The following is a 20976-nucleotide window of genomic DNA, read 5'->3' on the forward strand; positions in this document are numbered from 1 at the left end:
AGTTCACTCAGCGTTTGCACAAAGGTGCTGCAGGTTGTGGGGGCACTGGGGGAGCCTGCTCTGTGCCACAGGCAGGTCCCAGCAAAGGGGAGTCCATCATATTTCAGGACAATGCAGATTAAATGATGCCTTTATTAAGGACAAGATGGCACTTTGCTGTCAGGGATGCAGCAACAGAGTGTGAAGAGCCAGTGACAGCAAAAGCACCAAGGCTTGGGGAGCAGTGGCTGACAGGAGTCATGACAGCTCAGCCAGGCACCTGATGGCTCATGCAGAGGGTAGGAGCATGGAAAACACCTTGTGTAAGTAAAGAACCTCCAAGAAAGGCCAGCAGAAAGCCTAAGGCTGAACCCCCTTGGGCTGTAAATGCCTTACTCCAAGTGGCTGCTGAAAGCTTCTCTCCAGCCAAAAGTTCACCCCTGAAACCTCACCTGAACATAAGGCTTGGGGCTACTTACAAATTTCTGCATCTATAATCAAGGCTGAAATATATCTAGTGGCTACAGCCTAAAGGAACCTGGAAATTCCATAGGCATTACCCTGAGAGACTTTCTGAGGCATTATTTTAAAGCAACTGAACCTTGCCAATGTTCTTGTGGAGGCTTAGAGCCATGTGGACAGTCAGTCTCCAGCAGCTTCACTGGATGATGACTAATCCCCGTTATTTCCAAGCTTATAAAATATGGTGTGTTTGGTCTTTTTGTATGTCCTCTTTATTTCCCAGGCCCTAGACAGATAGAGGTGCTGTGACCATGGGTGGGAGCAGAGCGTGCCCTGGTTTGTCAGCTTTGCATTGCAGCTCCTCAGTGCCTGGGAGCTGCAGCAGCTCAGCCACAGAAAAGAGTGGCAAAGCAAAGAGATGGAGTTTGCACTGAGCCCTGCTCATCCTTCCTGCTTACACCTGGGCAGAGCCTAGGCACTCACAGGCAGCTGAACATCTTCCCATGAAAAGCTGTCATTATAAAAAAAAAAAGAAAGGTTGTTTCCTCCTGTCCACGCCCTTGCCCAGCCTGGGGGATAAAAGAACAAAACAGCTGGCAGTGAGATAAAAATGGGCTAGTCCTGCTTTGGGAAGAATTATATAAAAAGAGGAAAGAAGTATGTATGTCTTTTGTTTCCATAACTGCTCCTTATGTCTACACCCCACTGTAAGAGCCACCTTTTCCTGGGGGAGGTGTTCCTGCTTGTCTGTGCATTGGGCTTTGACCCAGGCCAGGTTCCAAGACACTGTGCTCTTCCCCACATGTGGATGGCCCCACATATGTGTGCTTCCCCTCCCACCACTCCATTTCCAAACCAGCACCCAGATGGATGAACTGCCTTGGTGTCAGTGAGAGCACCAGAACCAACGGAGTGCAGCCTTGCACAGTGAGATCCTGCATTGCTGCTTGCCCCAAGCACAGCCCTGCCTTCCCTTGGGGCCTGGGGCTCCTCATGGACAGGCCCAACTGAGATGGACCCGATGTCACTGAGAGCAGCAGAGCTCCCCAGTATCCTCTGGGAGCCCAGCATGTGTGGGGCACCTGACCATCCCCCCAGTGGAAACTGCTGCCTCCACAGCTCTAGAGGATACCATGGCCAGCCCAGAATTGCTTTTATCTTGTTTTAAACACGTGGTGAAACCTGGGACTGAGTTTGTTTCCTTCTCATTTAGCAAAACTTTTGTTATGCAGAAAAAGAAAAATCATAAATGTCAGCAGGTCCCAACCACCTGGCCAGCATCCAACCCCAACAAAAATAACTGCAGCACACTTGAGGAACTTGAGAAAGCTAAACAGGTGACTCAGAGAGCTGCCCAGCCACACTCACCTTGTTTCTGGTTGAAAGCACCCCTGAATTTCAGAGGAGAGGGTCCAGCTGAGGTCTGGCCGGGCAGCAGTGTGCAGGGCTGTGGTGGCACAGCACAAGTGCAGGAGCCTGCAGTGTGTAGGAGCCCTGGTGGGAGCAGGCACTCTGGGGGCCCTGTGGGCAAACAGAGCAGGCTGGTGAGCAGACACACTTGGCAAAGGGACAAGTCAGCTAGTGATTGTTTCCAGGGATGGTGCGGATAATGAGAATGGCAATTCTAGTAGGTATTTCCTGAAGCTGAGCAGGGCAGGGCAGGGGGAATTTATATGGGCTCAGTTTAGCTTCTACTCCTCCTTTATTTGTAATGAGATTAGCAGCAGAGATGGCAGGGCACCCTTGCCTGCTGCCCCGATGGGGTGAGCTGATAAGCACCTCCTGGCTGGCCCTGCATGCCAGCCCAGCAGCTGAGCCATGGGGGGAAATCACCAGGGAAAACCACCCTTCCACCACACAGGGCCTTCTTGCAACTGTCCTAAGCTCAGGGGTAAAATGCTGCATGGGACTGGCCAGCCTGATCCTGGCAGTGCCAGGAGTGGTGCTGGTATCCCAGGGCAGGACATCCCAGTGTGACATCCCCTCCTTGCAGTGCTTCTGCACCCAATGTCAGCTGGCAGCATCAGGTTAAACACTTGTCCCTGCCTTACTGCTGAGATACGAGGCCACCACTTGGCCACCAGCGTGCCTAGGGCAGCCCCAGTGCAAGGAATGAGTGTTTGATTTGGCTGCATTGTGGCAGAAGCTGTGATGAAGTGTGACTGCCCTGCAGAGAATCTCCCAGGTGCTCACAGTGCTGTGACTGGACTGTAGCAGAGGTGGAGAAGAAGTTGTCTTATCATTACCAACCCCAGAGAGGAGAATGTGGATCCCCTGACCAATTCTGAAAAAAATCTTCATAGTGCCATGACAAGGTCTGTTCATGGCAAACCCAGAGCCACCTCTGAGTGTGCATAGCCCTAAACAGGGGAATTTTGTCTGTAAAACCACTGACCCCCCCCCATCTGTATTTTAAATACTTGTATTAGTTATAGCAACCAAACACTTGTGGGCCAAAGTGCATCATCCAGGGCAGAAGCTCCAGCTGCTGTGGAGCACCTTGGCACCCAGCTTATCCTTGCAGGGCTCCCTGCCACCACTGGGCATACCTGAGGTGATGGCTGAGCCTCATGTCCCCTTCACCATGTTGTCACTGGCTGCATTGCCCCAAGCCAGAATGTCCAGGGAAGCCATCTGTGGTGACACACATTTCTCACTCAGCCCTTTTCATTGAGCCAAATCAACATCTGCCCATAGCCCAGGGGTGACCAAGTTGCTACAGGGGGCAGTTTCCCAGTCATGTGGTGATTGTGGGGAGCTGCTCCCACCACCACACAGGAAAAAACAACCCACCAGCATCTTAAAACCAGTTTGCAGCCCCCAGGCACCTGGGGGTTGTTTATTCATCTGCTTTCATTTCATCACCTCATGTGAGAGGCTGGGAGCTGGCACTCACTGCTACTGTGGTGCCAACTTTGAGATTGTTTTATTTGATTTGCCAACCAAAATGGGTGGAAGGGTGGAGACTGTATTTTCCTCTTTATTTTTGTTTTCAAAAAACCCTTCTGGCCCTGGGTGAGGCAGAAGAAGCTGAGTAGTTTCACGTCTATCTACTCTGTGACAGTTACCTGCCTACAGCACAGCCTGGCTCCTCCAGGCAGAAGAACTGGGTGTGGGTGGATGGCCTCCCTGTCTAGGTGGGGAGAGCTCTCAGGCACTTCCCACAGCATTTTTCTCCCCACCAAGCACACTGGAAAAGGCTGTCCTGTGAGCCCCTCTTACTTTCCTCTGGCCAGCGGGTCAAAGGAAAAATGAAGTCAGCCCATGGCCCTGGGAGAGAATGGAGCAGGCTGTGAACTCCTCAGCAGCAGTGGGGTGATCACTGCTCTCATTTTGCACAGCTGCAGGGAAGGGGTTTGTCCCTGAAGTGCCCAGGGAAAGCCCTGGGCCATGTGTGGTTGACACCCTGAGGTGTTGTGGGCAAACACTCTCAGAATACCTACCCCCACACCAAACTGTGTTCCAGTGACTCTCAGGGATGTGATGAAGTGCATCTGGACTTTCTCTGGAGCCTGGCTGCACCCTGGGCTTCCCCAAGTGACTCACAGAGCTTTCACAGCATCTCTGCAGGCAGAGCAGCCCAGGAGGGGTTTTCCATTTCACTCATGGCTGTGAAGAGACAGATGTACATGAGCATCTTCCAAAAGTTCAGCCACAAGCAAATGACGCGCTGTGCTCTTCTGTGCCCAGCAACCTGCCAGGTCCACTCTGCCAGCCACAAGCCCACAAAATGCTGCCACAAGGCTTTCCTGGCATCTTGGGCTTGCCCACCCTTCTGGAGCTTCCTGAGAGGCTGTGGGGAAAGTAAACGTTCCTGCAGCAAAGCCAGGCGCTGCAGGGAGTGAGAAATCCTGGCTGATGAGCACACACACCCTGCCCTGCTCAGCTGGCACCGTGCACATCCCTCCCTCCCTGTTTGCCTCGGTGCTGCCCCTGCAGCCACCTCCCGCTCCCTGCTAATGAGCCTTTAGTTCCACTTGAGGTGCAAGATGCCACATCCTTTCTTGCTTTTCGCACTAATTACACTGAAACAAAAGGGGAGATGCACCGTACCGGGAATGCTACTGAGCCTGAGTCCCCCACCCAGCGGGATGAGGTGGGAGCTCCTGATGGCACGGGTACAGGAACCAGCAGCCAGCCTCCCACTCCTCTTGCTCAACTGCTGGCGCCACCAGGCAAAGATAACAAACATCTCTCCTGCTCCTGTGATGGGCCTAGCAGCAAAAGGAAATTTCCAGGTCAGAAGCTCCTGCTGGGTAGCCCATGCTCCAGGTTATGGGGAAGAGCTGCAGTCCCATTTTGCTCCCATGGTGAGCACTGCATAGGACTGGGGAGACCCATGTGCTGCACCCAGGGTTCTCCCCTGCTGCTTTCAAACTTCATCTCTCTTCCAGCATTTCCACCCTTCCCAAGAAATGACATGGCTGTTGCTAATTCCTTCTAAATACCTGCAGCTTCTGGAGAAAACCCAACAGGACTTTTTGTTTTCTCCTCCTTCAGTAGCTCTGCAAGCCAATAGTCACCCTGTGCCAGTCCATGGTAGGCTGAAGGCAGCTCTGCCTTGCAGGCACACTTGTATGAACAGGGATAAATGCACCAAAGGGATCATTCTGTTCTACTCTAGAAGGGGGAAAAGGGCAGAGTGCTGCCTGGGAACACAGGCCAGCTCTGGGAGCATCACATTGACCTTTTCTCTCCCTGTCATGCCTGGCCACTCTGGCCAGCTCTTCTCTCACTTGCAGGGGGGATGCTCACTGCCAGCTACAGCAGCAAGAATGGGAAGAAAATCAGGCTTAAGAAATTGGCCAGAATTAGTACAGATGTCTGTCTTGGGCATCCTTTTCTGCAGCCTCTCTAGGTTTGATTTGTGTGTCTCAACTGTCAAAGCTATTCCAGATGCCCTGGCCTAAGCAGGCATGCAAGGATTAATCTGTGCTCTCCTTGGGCCCAGCATCACCTCACTTCAAATGGAGATGTGAGACTCCAGAGCTACAGTTTCTTTCCAGCTAGATTCTCTGGATGGGCTTCATCTCCTGTGAAACATCTCTGTTCTGCTTCCTGGCCATGGGGGCACTACTGCAAAAACAACAGCAAACAAACAAACAAACAAACAAACTCCAATTTCATTCAGCTCACTGGTTCCTGGGGTCTCTTCAGACAGCAGCTGTCACTGCCTGTGTAGGATCCAGGCTGCCTTCACCTCCTCACCTGCCCATCTTCATGTGGCTGCTGGCACCCCTGGCGGGGCTTTCAGCCATGTCCAATTTCCTCACCTCCAAGGCAAGGCTGAAACCACCTGAGGCAGCTGCTGCCCATGGCCTGACTAACGTACTTCGCTTAATGGTTACTCACTCATATTTACCCCTGGGTGAAATGATAAGGTTCTGGGCCAGGTGAAACACGTTCAGACATCTCTTCTTCAGGGCAAGCTGAGTGTCTGCTGTTAAGAGTTGTGCAAAATCAAGTTTGTGTGTGGTTCTGGTGCTTGCCTTTTAACTGTGAGCCCTAAACCTCCGATGCACAGCACAATCCTGCCCGCTGATAGTTCCTAAACAAATGATAGCTCTTAAACAACTGACTTCCTCCTGTTCAATCACTAATTAAGCAGCAGGAAAACTAGAATATAAACCATAATAGAGGCAATTGTATTGCTACCCAGTCACCTAAAGTTGGAATAAAATGTTTCTCTAAGGAGAACAAATCACCCTCAATGGCAGGCAGAAGCCACCACAGGCTGCTCCTCCAGCTAAGGGAAGCCCTGATCAGGATTTTCAAAGGATGTTGTGGGTTTGAGGCTCCCCAGAGAGGACTGGCCTCCATCAGTGATTTGCTCAGCATCAGCCTTTAGAGGGCAAATACTGCCCTGAGGGGAGGGCACTGGGCACTGCTCTGGGGCAAGGCTCCTTACACACGGGCGTTGTGGCACCTTCTAGCACAGCATGGTGGAGGGGATCCCTTACCTCCTGTTTCTGTGGAAAACATCTCCATGGAAATACTCCTGTTCACCTTCAGGCCAGGAGCTCTCTGTAGGCTTGGCAAGGGCTGCTTGACCGTGTCCTTGGGATAAGAAATCATTGCCTTTATCTCACATTCTGCCACGGCGCGTGGATAATTTGATGCAATTGTGTAGCCACCCACGCCTTTAATTAATCAAAGAGTTTTTCACGGAGCACTGTGCAATATTTTATTTCCAAACACCCCTGCTCTGGTGTACTAGGGTCTGTTGTAACATTGCTTACCCAATTCCAGCACTGAGGGCTATGCAGCCAAGAAGAAGATGGATCACACGTGTGGAAATCTTCAGTGTTGTCTCCAGAGGTGACTGCCAAGGAATCAGAAGCTGAATTAATCAGAGGTTCACAAAGACATTTGGGAAAACAAAACAAAAACAAAAAGGAACCAGCCAAGAAATGAAAAGAACCTCAGGAAGAAAACAAGAAGTCAGCAGATTTCCTGGGGTTTCATTTAGGAATCTCAGGAAAAAACTGGAAGACATCAAAGAATCTCCTAAAAAAACTGGGGAACACCTTGCTAGAGTTCACTGTTCTAGGACAGAGCTGAAAATCCCTTCCAAGGGGCCACCACAACATCCTCCCCCTTCAAACCGTCTTCTGCCCAGCTTTACGTTGATGCTGCTGATGGGGAAAAGGGAAGTCCAGGTAAAGCCTGGAGATGGTTGGGCCTGAACAGAAGTGCCTGAAAAATGCTGGTCCACACCTGAGAGTGGAGCAGCCCTTCCACACCTTTCAGTGTAAATTGGTACTTCTTTCCAGGCTCCCTGAATATTGTGGCAGCAGGAAAACTGGGACCTGGAGCCCGAGGCAGGGCTGAGCAGTGGCGGTGCCTTGCTGCCGAGCAGAGACATGGCCCCACACGAGCACTGCCCATGACCGCCAGCATAGCATCACTTTCCACCTGCCAGCCAAGGTGGATGCCATCCTCTCCAGCTTCTCCCTGGGAGCTGCACACCGTCTCCACGGCACAGCCCCGAGCTGCAGCAGCTGGGGGCTCTTCTCACATTTGGCCTCCGCAAAGCAGGACCCACATGTGCCAGGGTGAGCTTTGAAAGAAGCACCATCCAACTGAGGCGCCGCCAGCTCGCAGCCCCCGGGCGAGCCACCGGCAGCAGCAGCCCGGAACCGCACAGGTGCGCCCGGGGAACCGGGCCGGGCCGGGCCTGGCGGGGAGCCGGGCCGGGCCTGGAGGGGTGCCGGGAGCCGGGCCGGCCTGGCGGGGTGCCGGGGAGCCGGGCCGGGCCTGGCGGAGTGCCGGGCTCCCCACCCAGCCCGGCTGTGGCGTGGGAGCTGCAGCCAGGTGCTGCTGTGGGAGTTCCTGGCTGCGGCGTGTGCTCTGGGCAATCACCCGCCGGTGTTTTCTCAGCTGGAAGAAGCGATGTGTATCGCTCTGGCAGAGCACTCCTGCAGCCGAGCTCCGTGTGTGTGCGTGAGGGGAAGGGGGAGCGCCCTGCTGCCCTCCGGCACGGAACGCACGGTGCTGCGAGCCCGGGGCTGTGGCTGCGGGGGGCTGCAGCACGGGGCACCCATGCAGGGCTGCCGCCTCCAATGTGACTCCTGGCTCTGAAGGCATCTCTGGGCAGAGGCTCACTGCCTGGGGTGAGAGGAGTCATGTCTCATGCTTTGGCAGGTGATGGGTTTTGGTCTTCATCTTCTGAATTTCCTATTTGTGCTGGAGTGGGTTGGGATGGGCACAACACTGGGGGATCCCCAGTGTGCACGTCAAAGGGCAGGGGAGCAGCAGCTTTCCCAAGAGGCAGCTGCAGGAAGATTTGTTTTGCAACACCAACAAGTCACTTGCTTATTCCGCCCATATAAAATAAACAAACAGGAGTTGCTGCTGCTGCTGCCCTTGCACGTGGGGTGCAGGGGGTGAGAAGAGGCGGGTTTATAAACCTGTGCCCACGCTGTGAGCGCCGGAGGTGGCCGGGGGGGACGCGCGGCTCCGCGGGGCTGGAGTGAAGCCCGCGCCCCGGGCTGCGGCTGCGGGGCCGCGCGGGGCCGCCAGGGGGCACTGCCTGCCCGGCACGGCGCTGGGCTCTGCCCCCTTTATCGTCATTTTTGTGATTTTTTGCTCCGCAAATCCCCTCGACGGGGAACCCACGAGGCGGGAGACATGGACACGGGAGAGTCCTGACTTCTGTGCAGCCAGCTCTCACTTGGTCTCAATTGTTTTTTTTTTAATATATGTTTGGATTTCTCTTCTTTCCTCTCTTGATTTCTCTCTCTCCTTTTTTTTTTCCTTTGTTTTTTTTTTTTTTTTGTTTGTTTGTTTGTTTTTTGGGTTTTTTTTTTGTTTTATCCTGCTCTGAGACACTAATTTTGAGACTGCTGGCAGCTGAACAGAAGAGGAAAAGCATCATCTCTTCCCCAGGCCTGCTGATTTGTTTCCTTGTTCCCCTTAGCGCTACACCAGTTTCTTTGCTGTGCCATGATGGTGTCTCTCAACCTTTTGGAACTCAGCAAAGCTGATTGTATGGACAGAGCCACCCTGCTAAATATTAACTGACAAGCTTAGTCTTCCCTTGGCCTTGATGCAGGCAATAATGAGACTGCATCTTCCAGGGCATGATTCAGAGTGGGAATCTAATATCCCCTGAATGGCTCCCTGGGGACTTTCTTGCCACTGCTGATGCAGAGAGCCTAATCTCCTACCCTAGGCTGTTGTGAGAGACAATGTAAGCATCTCCCTTGCATGCTGTAATGGTTGGTATCAGCCCAGCTGCTGGTGAGTAATTGCTGAGCATGCCAGCAGGCACACACCTCCTGTTGCAGCACGTATCCCCATCATCCGGGGAAGTGGCACAGCCAAAAAGCCACTGGCTGCTGTGCCCACACTGCCACAAAGGCAAAGGGCAGGGCACTGCAACACTGGTGAGAAAATCAGCTGAGAGGTCCATGGAGACCCTTCCCAAACAATCTTAGAGCACTGAAATCAAAAACCACTGGTTCATGGGCCTCTTACAGATATGGCTGTGGGAGCAGGGTGGGGCACAGCACTGCTGTGACTGCAGTGACCAAGGCAGAAGCACACTGGGCACAATCAATGTCCTCAGGTGTAGCAAACCCTTCAGGCCTTGGCTTCAATGCTACAGGTACACAGCCACCACATAGCACCCTCAGTGATACCTCTCAGTGCTCATCCATGCCCTGGACCTGTAGCTGCAGCTCCCTTGTCCTGCCCCAATTCCTGCATCTCCTGACCCCTAATCCCACAAAGTCTTTCCTTTACTCACCTGTGGCCCCAGGCACCCGTTTTTTTTTATTTCATGCAGGCAGAGCTGATGTTCCTAAGAATAAAACATACGACACTAGGAGCGTTTGCAAGGAAGTAAAAGCATTTTTACAAAACTGTTTAATCCTCCAAACCCTCCCCCAAAAAAAGACTTTGACCAGTTTGAGCCAAGGAAGTCCATAGCAATGCTCACCCAGCAGCAGGGCAAAACTATCATATACCTCTGAATATAATTTTGGCTCCTTCACCTTAGGGAAGCAAGCTGGGAGAAAGCCACAGCCAGTCCTTGCCAACAGAGCATAAAGATTATCTTCCTTCCTGTTTATTTGACCTTCATGGCCAGTGTATCCAAATATCAACAATGAGGCTCCAAAACTCCAGTCTGCACCTTCTGCTATGTGCTCAGGAAGACAACTCTGCCATGGGTCACAGGGAGGCAAAATAACCCAGGACCCAGAAACCAGCAGCTGGAGCCTGGCAGGCAGAGAGAGCTGTTTGCCAAGCCTCTGTGGCACAGGCTCAGCCCACAGGGGCCAGGCAGGGCAGCCCTGCAGGGCCTGCCACGGCTCCCCAGCACCCCCCGCCCAGCAAATGACATGAGGTACACATTCCACAGCTCAGTAAATCAGAAGGGCAAACAGCCCAAGCTCTGACTCCGTGCAGGGCTGGGCTGCCCACATGGTTTTCCCATGGAGAAACAACTTGGGAAGAGGCAGAGTGGGAGGCAGGTCCTGCAATCCTTCCCCCATGGCGCAGGCAGCTGCTGTGCCATCAGGAAGGGGGTTTGCTAAGGCATACAGGACAGGAAAAACATGATGAGCAAGACACCCTCCACAGGCTCCACTCAGGTACTTGCCAAGTTTTGTTGTGTCCGGGTAAGCCTCATTCCAGGGGACTGCCAGCTTCAGCACACTTAGGACTAACAGCAGAGAAGGGCATGCACATCTTCAGAGGTCCACCCAGGCTTGCAAAACACAGCTGGAAGCTTGTCATGAATCCCTGCCCTGAAAACTTTGTGCTTGCCTACAGAGCATCCCAATATCCAAAATTCCAACGGGTATGGGTGGAGGGCCAAAGGGAGAGCAGCAGCTTGGGATTCCTCAGCACTGAAAGCCTTGCTGTAACCTAAGCAATGTGGAGGTTCCCCACTTCAGCAGTGGACTACAGCAGTCAGAAATGACAACCATTTTGAAACCTACTTGTTCAATGGAAACTGAAATCTTGTTTTATGTGATCCAATTCACTCATCTACAGGCAGCATCCATCAGCTGAAATAGCAAATTCTCACAGCTGTTCTAGTAGCACTTCTCTTTTTTGAGACCAACATACTAATTTTTAATATCACATTCATTCATTCTGCCAGAGTACAACATGGGTTCTGTTACCACTGGATATTGATATCTGGAGTCAACTACTTCTCTAGTAACTTGGAAAAAGGGAAAAGCAACAGCAATCAGAACCAAAGAAATCAGGCAGGCATTCCCTACCCCAATTAAACCTGCTCCCAAGGGAGGTTGGGGCAGCCTCTTCTTTTAAGACCTTTGACAGGTTTTCTTTCCACTCTCCCCATTCTGAAGCATCATCCCCCAACCATAACCCATAAAAACTGTAAGACAGCCATGGGGCCCATGTCAGAAACCACTGATGAAGCTGGGATGTTCATGTGGTGGTCCATGGACAGAATGAAGCTCTCAGCTGATGGAGGCGACTCCACTCCCATCCCCTTCAGGACAACCATCCCATCAGCTCTGACCTGTTTCTTCAAATCCTTGAAAGAAAAATTGAGATGCAAAGGAGAAGGAAATGGCTTTTCTAGGATGCATAGGGTGATGCACAAAGCCTTTCGTGTAAGGCTATTTCCCAAGTGTGGACATCAGAGGACAGCACTGACCCTGTCTGTTCCAAGCACACACACCCTCCCTCCAGCAGGACATCGAATGTGGGGCACTAACTGGTGCCCTGCTCAGAAAAAAATCACATAAATCTGATGAAAGGCCAAAATAAAGCCATGCCAAAGGCTGAAGACCTCACAGTTCAGCAAGAGGCTTAGGGAGGTGACCTGCTGTATCTGTCAGAAAGGCGGCAGATGAATGTGTGATGGCACTTTGGACCACACCCTCAGGACACAGAGTCTGTGGGGACAGAAAACTGCACCCATGGGCAAGGGTGACACTAAGCCCCAGGTGCTCAGAGGAGGACAAGGAAAAGAAGGTGCTTGGGAATTCAGTGTCATTTTCAGTTCTGGCTTTTATTGTCATTCACTTCAACAACAAGGTGTTCAAAAACACAGAGGCACCTTGGTGCAGGTAACATGGTCATTGCTACAAGCATTGGCAGATTCTCAGCTCCATTAAGCCACAACACTTTGATGCATCAAAACAAAACAAAATCACAGCTCTACAGGGGAGGGCAAAAGCTACAGCAGTTCAAACTTACTTAAAGATTCCAGTTATACAGAAGTGGTATCCATAGTGGCATACAGTAGAAATGTTTTCACAGCATATATTTGAATCATTAGTGATGCAGCAGAAAAGCTCCATCTCGCTGGCTGAGTTGAAAAGCAGATACTGAAATCTTGTACCGATTCTGGGCACACCATTAACTGCATTAACCTTTATAGTCAGAAGCTCCCTAGATCCTAAAATGACAGTGTCTTTTGCATCAATGTATGTACAATACTGAAGCAGCTCAGAAGGACTACACAATGGAGATGCAAAATCTTGGAGGTGAGAAGAGCACAGCCTAATTCACCTCCAGGGATTTGTAAAGTATCTGCTCTAACTCTTTCCCCACACTAACACTGCCCTGCTGAATTAATCATTGCATCGAGTCAAGAGCAGAATGACTCTCGTGCTTTGTACCATATAGAAAAAAATAAAGAGCTATAGTAAGTTCTCACACTGAGCATGTTAAATACTTTGAAATCTAGGACACTGCTCTTTGAAGTGTTACAAAATAAAATGATACCACAGGCTTTCAGTAGGTGCTCACTCCCCCCTCAACTGCAAAGTAACACAGTAATATCAGTATGAAAAATACAAATTATTCATCCAGTGACTGGCTGTTTGTTACATTATTTGTAACCCCTTCTGCATAAAAATAATAATTAAAAAACCAGAAAAACAAACAACAACATTTAATTGTGGTTCTGTCAGACCCAGTCGCCCAAAAAGAAATAAAACTGATCATGACGCACTGTAGGAAAACAAAAAAAAATACATATACAAAAAATATTTATATACAAACTTGAAAATCAACCATGTGGCATTATCATTTATAGCTAACCAAGAGGCTTGCAGAGCCACCAAAAGGCAGTCTTTGAATGCAATACACTTCTGGCACAACAGACGGGGCACCCTAACCACATTGTACCCATGAAATTTGCAACAAAGCAGGGCCCACAAACAGCCACTGCATTGAGTCAGGAATATTTAGCTGTAGTAAGATAGGATAACAAGTCATTTAAGCTGCTTTTTACATCTTTCCCCAGCCAAAAACAACAAAAAAAGGCAGGCTTACTGTTAAAAAGAACAAGCCAACTTGAAAGCAGCTGTGTAGAGCCTTGCTCCTCAGCTTAGGTTGTATACCTTTAAGTATCAGTACTTTGGCTAATAAAAATGTGAAAACACACATTGTTCAGTTATTCATCCACAGGACCACTGGCAGTCAGAGGAAATGCCTCAAAGCACAACTGTGGTAGAACCAGTAAGGAAAAAAACAGAGAAAAATCAATTTCTCATGTAAACATGGCTTATTACAATCACAACACTCATAGAAACACAACACTCATAATTCCCAGAAATTATCCGTGTTTTAAGGCACATATGGTTATTTTTGTAGTTGCTTGTCACTTAACCTATAGCAACAACCACAACCCGTTCTATCCCTTTTACAGATACATCTAAAGAAAAGTCTGGCTTCCTCCCAAGTAATCTATCAAGGTCCAAACAAAAGGTAGCCTGAGTTTAGGGTAGCTAAAGTCCTACAAACTGACGTGCAGCTCTCACTCCTCCATTTAACTGGAGGCTAGGTGGGCAAAAAATCCTTATGCTAAACTAGGCAGGCTGCATGTGTGGCAAAGCCTAATTTTATAGCTTAAATGTCAGTAGTATCGCGGCATATGGTTATATGTACAGGATTACAGTATACGGTTCAAGATCCAGTGGGGACAATTGGAGTGACCAGTAGTTTTATTTACACTTTCAAGCCTGAAAGAGGCAAACCAGGACATACATATGAATGTATACTCAAAACAAGGGAAGCACAGCTGGCTTGGTTTTTCCAGAGAAAGTGCAGGACAAGGCAAAAATCAGATGGAGGTGCTGTCAGCGCTGGCCTGCCCAGCAAAGTGCATGTGCCGTCTCAGCTGGAGAATATTACACATGAACAGAGCACTCGGCTCCATGAGAAGAGGCTGTTTAAGTGCAGCGTTCAGCAGACTGATTCCCATTTATTTTTCAGATTGACTGTCAGTTCAGGGTTGGGTTGCTTTGGGTTTTTTGCATTTGGTTTCATTGCTGCAGTGCATTTGGGTGCTTGGAGGGTTTTTTTTCCCAGGGTTTTTGGTTTTTTTTTTTTAGGCTTTTTAGAATTTTATTTCAACCTTCCTGCTTTACAAAGTGGGATAGCTGGGTGAGAGAAGCATATTTCAGGTCAGGGCACCCACAAGGTGTGTGAGGATCCAAAAGTCAAGAAAAGAAGCCCTCTCCCCAAAGGAAAACACAAAACAAGTTGGCCTTCTCAAGAAGGTCAATGGCAGTCAAGGAAATACCACCCACCTTCCCCCTTTGCTCAGCTCTTCCCCTTGCAAGAGCTGGAGTGGAGGTTGCAGTCCAGGAGCATGACTTAGACAGCACCCAGGGCATGACTTGGCAGGAGTGAGCAAGAAGGTTCCTCTGCCCTCCATCCAGGGGTGCAGTACCAAGCAGAAGGAAGACAAATGAAGGGCTGAGCAGTTCGTGGCCGGGGCGGGGTGGAGGGGGGCCTGGGGCTCTCACTCCCCCTCCTCTTTGATGCGTTGCTGTTTGTTGCGCCGGGCGTCCATGTCGAAGTTGAAGTCGTTCCACTCGTCACGGGGCGGGAAGGAGATGGTCTGGCGCAGCGTGAAGCGCACGGCGTCGATGACGCGCTCCCCGCGCGTCTCGCTCGAGCCCACGCTCACCGTGGAGGCGCCGCTGGGGGTGCGCAGCAGGTGGGGAGGGGAGGAGAAGTCATGGAGCTGCCGGTGGTCCAGGATGCCCTTCCAGATGGCATGGCGGAACTGCTCCGGGATCTTGAGGCTCACCAGATCCTGCAAGGCAAAGAGCAGGGCTTAGCAGGGGGGTCCCAGGGTAAGCTGGGCTCCAGGAGCAAACACAGCCCCTGTGCCACCAAGAGCCACCACAGCTGCTAAAACCCAGGGGGCACGATGCACAGCAGAAGACAAACCACTACTCCTGGAAGTAGGCATTTGTGACCACAAGGCAGCAAGAGCCTGTTTTGAAGGCACAAAAGTCTATTTTTAAGTAGCACAAAACACTTGTTCATGCATAAGACGTGGTGACCTACAGCTAGAAGCGTAACTGGACTGCAAGGCCTCCAGGACAACCTCAGGTAGAGATCTGCTGGCTGTCAGTGGTGGGGGATGCTGGGCTGCTGAAGGCCAATGGCCTTGAAAATTTCCATGTTAATTACAAAGCCTGTAAAAAGATTTTAGAACCCAAGGCTGAGCTCCAGTATCCAGAGCTCTGGGTGTGACTCTATAGAAACTGTCTTAATTACTTTAACATAACCAAATTTAGTAACAGACACACAGCCTTAGAAAACCTGTACTTTGAGGCCCCATCATTTCTGGTGCAAAACATGAGAGTTGCATTATCTAAACTCTGGGATACACAGTATTAGCTTCTGAAAAAATCAGCCACCAACTTCAGTTAATTTGGGTCAGCTTTTCTAATTACAGCAGCAACAAAAGGAAGGCAGCCCATGCTAGGGAGCAACAGCACCACAGTCTCCCAAAGTCTCGGGGAAAAATAATGGGACAGCCAGCTCAGAAGAGAGCAATGGCCCTGGAGAGGAAGCAGCAACCCTGCAGCAAAAGCCATGCAAGAGTAAAAAAGTGAAAACAACAAACAGGGATGAGATGCCAGTGGCAAGGGAAGATGATTAAGGTAAGGCCAGAAAACAGAAGCAGGGAGGGAAAATTGCAGACCACTTCTGGAGAGCCTACTTGTCTGCAGGCAAGTGAGGTGTAAACTGAAACCAAGCCTTGCAGAATTAACAGGCGCATTGGCTGGGGCCACTTCAGGGGCTCAGACAGACAGAGCTGGGGAAGGGGAGACACTCTTTCTCTGTGCCAGGCAAGGCAGTTACAGTGCTGGCCCCAAGTCCAGCTGCTCTTCACCTCACAACATCTCTTTTCTATGTGCAACAGCCTTAAATCAAACTAATAATGTAAAAGAAACGTATACTGAGTCTGGATTTCTGACCTGTTCCTAAAGCAGGGCCAAGAGCACAAACAAAGGAAATGGTGAGGAGTTACTTACATCCATGGAGTAATGCTCAATCTGATAGATGGTGGTCAGCCCCTGGGTCGTGAAATAATCCACACAGGATGAGCAGCCCAACCTCGCTAAGAAGCTGCAGAGGAGGAAGGAAGGAAGGAGAGAGAAAATAGGATCACCCTGGCTGCAACAGCCCAAACCACAGAAAAACCAAACACTCAGCCAATCTGCAGCAACAGGAAACAAAGCTTTCACCCTTGGCTTGACCTCCTCCAAGATATCCCAGGCCAGCAAGCCACATCGCTGCCACATCAAACAAACGAGGGAGTCCTTCAGCTCAGCACCCAGCAGACAGCCCTCATGGCAGCATCTTGCCTAAGTCAAGAGCCAGTGCTGCACAGCCTGGGTCTTGAGGCAGGAGGGCTCACACAGACCCTCCTGCCAGGTCACGTCACCCAGAAGGTGGCTGAGCCCATGGCAGCCTGATGCATGCACAGAGGGCTTCAGCAAGGCATGGGGTCTAGGGCTCAAACACATCATACACTGCCAATCAGCACATTCTTCTCTGAGTGTAAAGGATTCCTCATTTACAGGCAGCATCTTTCAACTGGTTTGACCTCACAAAGGGCAGAGGGGCTTCTGACCCCAGCCACAGCTTGTCAAGGGGCCAGAGGGGAAAAAAAGAAAAGAAATGTTTGCAAGACAGCCTGGCACCCTCAAACTCCACCAGTCCAACAGATGCTGCATCCCTCAGCTTTCTTGCAGTCCTAACAACCCTGTTTCCCTCAGCTCCTCAGAGGTGGGGATTTGAGGCTTGGTGCCCAGAGGGTACCAGCCTCAGGACTGCCAAGAGCCCAGTGGGATCCGGTGCTCCAGGATCATTCAGGCTCCAGACCCATTCAGGGCTCTCTCCCTTGGCGTGGGCAGCGTGCCGGGCAGCCTGCTCCCGCTCACCTGACGATGCTGCAGTCTGAGGGGTATGGAGGAGGGGGGGTGCAGTGGGATGTTGAAGGCATGGAGAGGGGAGGAGGCAGCGCCTGCGTGGGGCTGAGGCCATTCATGTCACCGGTCATGGCCATGTGGGTGCCCATCATGGGAACTGGAGGAGAGAAGAAGGAGGAGCACATTGTTACCCAGGCATGCCCAGACCCTGGCTTTGCCCCCAGCACAGCACCCACAGCTGAAGCAGCCTGAAATCCCCTGTAAAACCCTGCACATGACAAGCTCATGAGAAGTTTCAGGCAGAGCCAACGACCAGATGACAGACAGTCCTTCTGGAGCTCTCTCCTCACAGGAGAAAGTGCCACTGTCACATCACCTTCCCTCCCAGACAGGCTGGATAGAAACCCTGGCTTGCCCTGCCACAGAAGAGGAGCAGGACAGAGCCAGCAGAGTAACCCAATACAGCAGCCAAACAGCTTTGTTTTCAGAGACAGCGAGAGCACCAGAAGGGGCTCAGCAACAGGTGTGGGCAAGAGTCCAGCTGTTTTGAAATAAATTAAAAAACAAAACACCAACCAAAAAAAGCCCCAATAAAACTCAGCCCCAGAACCATGTCTGTCATCCTGAATTTACAGGGCTGCTGAGCACACAGCAGCAGCCAGGAGGAACAGAACTGTGAGATGTTTCCTTTAAAATTAAGAACGGTCTTAATTTAACTGAGGGGAAAAAATGCTGCCAACGTTTGCATCTCCTCTGCTGGGAAAGGAAGAAGAAACAAGTCTCGAAAGCCAGAGGACAGTGCAGCCAGCTAGATCTGCAGCAAGAAGCAGCTCTGATCACACTGTGAGGCTCTGAGCAGGATGCTGAAGCCTTGCCCTGTGGCACACTAGTGAGCAATATTTATTTGGCTCTGCAGGTTTACAGCGAATGACTCCAGGCTCTCCAGCTTCACACTAGCCTTGTGGAGATGCCAAGTCTCCTTGTCCAGACTAGCAGGGAGGAGAAGGAGGAATAAGAGTTTCTTACTGTTGGTTCCCATGCTGTCGGGGATGGTGGTTGGGGTCAGGGCGTTGCGCTGCTGGGGGTTGATGAGCTGGCTGACCGAGGGCAGCTTGTTCATGCTGTTCATCTTGCTGAGAGGTGGAGAGTTGGAGCCATACGAGGACTGTGACTGCATGGAAGTCCTGCAAACCAAGGAGATGTTAGGACAGGGATCACACACAGCAGCTGGTTGTTGAGAGTATGCACCCAAAGGGCTACATGGCCAGGGAAATCACTGATATCACAGGATCATCACAGAGAAAGATCCTTGGAAAATGAGTCAAGAGGAAATAAGAGGTTTCCCAGATATTCTCAGCACTTTAAAAAAGTGAAATACCAAAAAAAGGAAAGCTTAAATTTTAGCTGAAACTTTTTATTTAAGGAGAAGTGTGTATGCAAGTTTTTCAGTTGAAAAGAATACATGGAATGCCAGCAAACATGTGCCAAGATTTGAAGAGTATTTTAAACTCTCCTTGTAGTCAAAAACTTTTTCATAGGAAAAAGAACTGAAGAAACCATTTTAAACCGTCCTAAACACTTCTGAAACCTGACTGAAGAAACAGCTGTCAGTTTGGGTCTGCTTATCACCTTGTCTTTTCCAAAATTCCTAGTTACAACAGCCAGAGACTCCTTGCTCAAGGCAGATTCCATGCAATTCAAGGACCACTACTGAGATGGTCAGAGCTGCCTGGGATGCCAACAGGGAGCTTTTGCTGGTGTTAATGCAAACCTGGTATCCAAGCCCTGCAGCCTGCTTGCAAAGAGGATCAGGTTCCTGCTACCACCTGACAACAGCACTAGCCTCCCTCAAGTCCATCCAGCCCCAAACTCCACTCCCCAAACTCCGGCATACTCATGGAGTGGGCCATAGAAGCTTGCCAAACTCCTTGCTGCCCAGCCCGAGGGTCCCAGCTGCAATCCTGCCATGTCAGTGATCCAGACTGCCAAGACTGGGCTGCTTCTGAAGGGCAGCCCAGCTCCAAGATTGAGTTACAGCTGTGGCATCCCATCTGCAGTGGGGTCCTATGTGGGACATGCAGAAAATTAGCATTAAAGCTGGCCCAACAGCACAATTGGCATAGCACTGCCATGCCACAAGGGAGCAGGTTTTTCTCTCTCTGACACCAGGGGCATTTGTAGGACTGGGCAAAGGTTTGGGAATATGCCTGCTCCCCAGGCACAAGTACCCTCAAGCTGTGGTCACCCTGCAGAGCAGAGGTCACAGAGCCCAGCACTCCTATCACACTGACCCCACAGTGAGTGTCCAAGGGCACATTCCCATCTTAGTTCCCACTGGAAACTTGTTCCCATCTGGGTATAACTGGTTACACCAATTGCTGGGAACTGGCTTTTCTTCTATGCAAATAAAATAATTATTACTCCAAATAAGCAAAAGTGTAAAAGGAAAGAAAAGGCTTATTCCTAGACAATTTATTAAAACCTTCAGCATTCAATGTCAAGTTCCACACAATTACATTGTCTCCAGCTTCCTGCACTTTCAAGACTTGCAGTGTTGGGTGGAGAAAACATCTATGCTAACAGGCTAGAGTATCTAAGGCCCTGAAGAAATGTTACCTAATTACACAATTACAGGAGGTGCAGATGGGTGTGAACTGTCCTTTGGCAGTGAAGATGCAGGACAAGATCCAGCAAACTTCACAGACTCAAGGAAGTGGAAAGCACAAGAAGCTTCACAAATTAATATTAACAATGGCAGCAGCTCCCAAGGGGAAGTGAAACTGAGCCATGAAGTTCAGACCTGACTTTTCAGAGTGAAGGGAAAGATTCAGATCTGACATTTCAATTCCCCAATTATGAAAGTTGAGGCCAGCCATGAAATTCAAGTCAAGCTGACACCGCCCTTAGCCCAAAAGGCTTCTGGATTTAGGACCAATGAGTATTTTACTTCATGGGTTCATGCACTTATCTTAAGATCCAGCTGAAATTAACACACACCTGAAGAGTCTATTAAGGCAAAATCTGCATGATCTGCAAGTGAGGAGGTCAATGAACACAGCAAAATTCCAAATCAAATCAACAAAGGCTTCCCAAAGGACACTGAGTTGCATTGTTTGAGGTCAGCAGTGGGCCTACCTTTGCCCTCTCCACCACCAGTAGTGATCTCAGCAAAGCTAATTAGGAGACTACAAAATACTTGGGGGTAAAAGAAAAACAAAAAGCAATCAAACACAAGCCAACCAAAACTTTAGAAAACAAAGGCATACTTTAACATGTAGCTTAGGGACTCCATGCTTATCTCATTCATACTCATAAGAGTCAAGATTACCATCATCAAGTTCAAGGGAGTAAAACAGAAAACAAAAACATTTTTCTTTGTACCCACACTAGTTTCAACTAAGCTATTCGATCACATGAGCAGATGTTTAAAAGGACATCTAGCCAAAGAGAAGTCTCAAGATAAACCAAGATGCAAAATTTTATTGAAAATTAATGTCACACATCAATATAGCAAGAGCCTTAGAAACACAAGAAAATGTTTTTGGTATTAAGCACAAGGACTACATGGTGTTTGAGGACCCATTTAAAATATATTGCTTTTTTTCCTCGATTTTTAAAAACAGATACAAGAATGTCATGCACAATGATTTTCATTAAAATTTTACTTACTAGGTCTCAAGAAAGATTAGAAGTCAGAGCATTAACATTTCTTTGATATCAATGCCAATGAAATGCATTTTAATATCAAGGTATAAGGGCTTCAATTAAGAGACTTATACTTCTTGGAACAGTCTGATACAAAAGGCACTGAGTCACATTCTGCAACTGAGTTTTCTCTCTTCAAGAGGCTATGTAATTATTT

General features: G+C 49.7%; 1 protein-coding gene across 2 annotated transcripts in view; it reads right to left on the minus strand.

Annotated features, from left to right (window-relative positions):
* Positions 1-11919: 11919 nt before the first annotated feature.
* The window catches only part of TP63 (tumor protein p63), a 165296-nt gene continuing 156239 nt past the window's right edge, over positions 11920-20976 (minus strand). For both annotated transcript variants that reach the window (XM_074547218.1, XM_026792113.2), the window contains exons 13-16: positions 18141-18298; positions 17127-17271; positions 16215-16308; positions 11920-14980 (exon numbers count right to left, since the gene is read on the minus strand). In XM_074547218.1, the coding sequence (XP_074403319.1) occupies positions 14684-14980; positions 16215-16308; positions 17127-17271; positions 18141-18298 (694 nt within the window). In that variant the 3' untranslated portion in view covers positions 11920-14683. The remainder of the gene's footprint in view (positions 14981-16214; positions 16309-17126; positions 17272-18140; positions 18299-20976) is intronic.

The sequence above is a fragment of the Zonotrichia albicollis genome, chromosome 9, assembly GCF_047830755.1.
Source record: "Zonotrichia albicollis isolate bZonAlb1 chromosome 9, bZonAlb1.hap1, whole genome shotgun sequence".
Taxonomy (NCBI): Eukaryota; Metazoa; Chordata; class Aves; order Passeriformes; family Passerellidae; genus Zonotrichia; species Zonotrichia albicollis.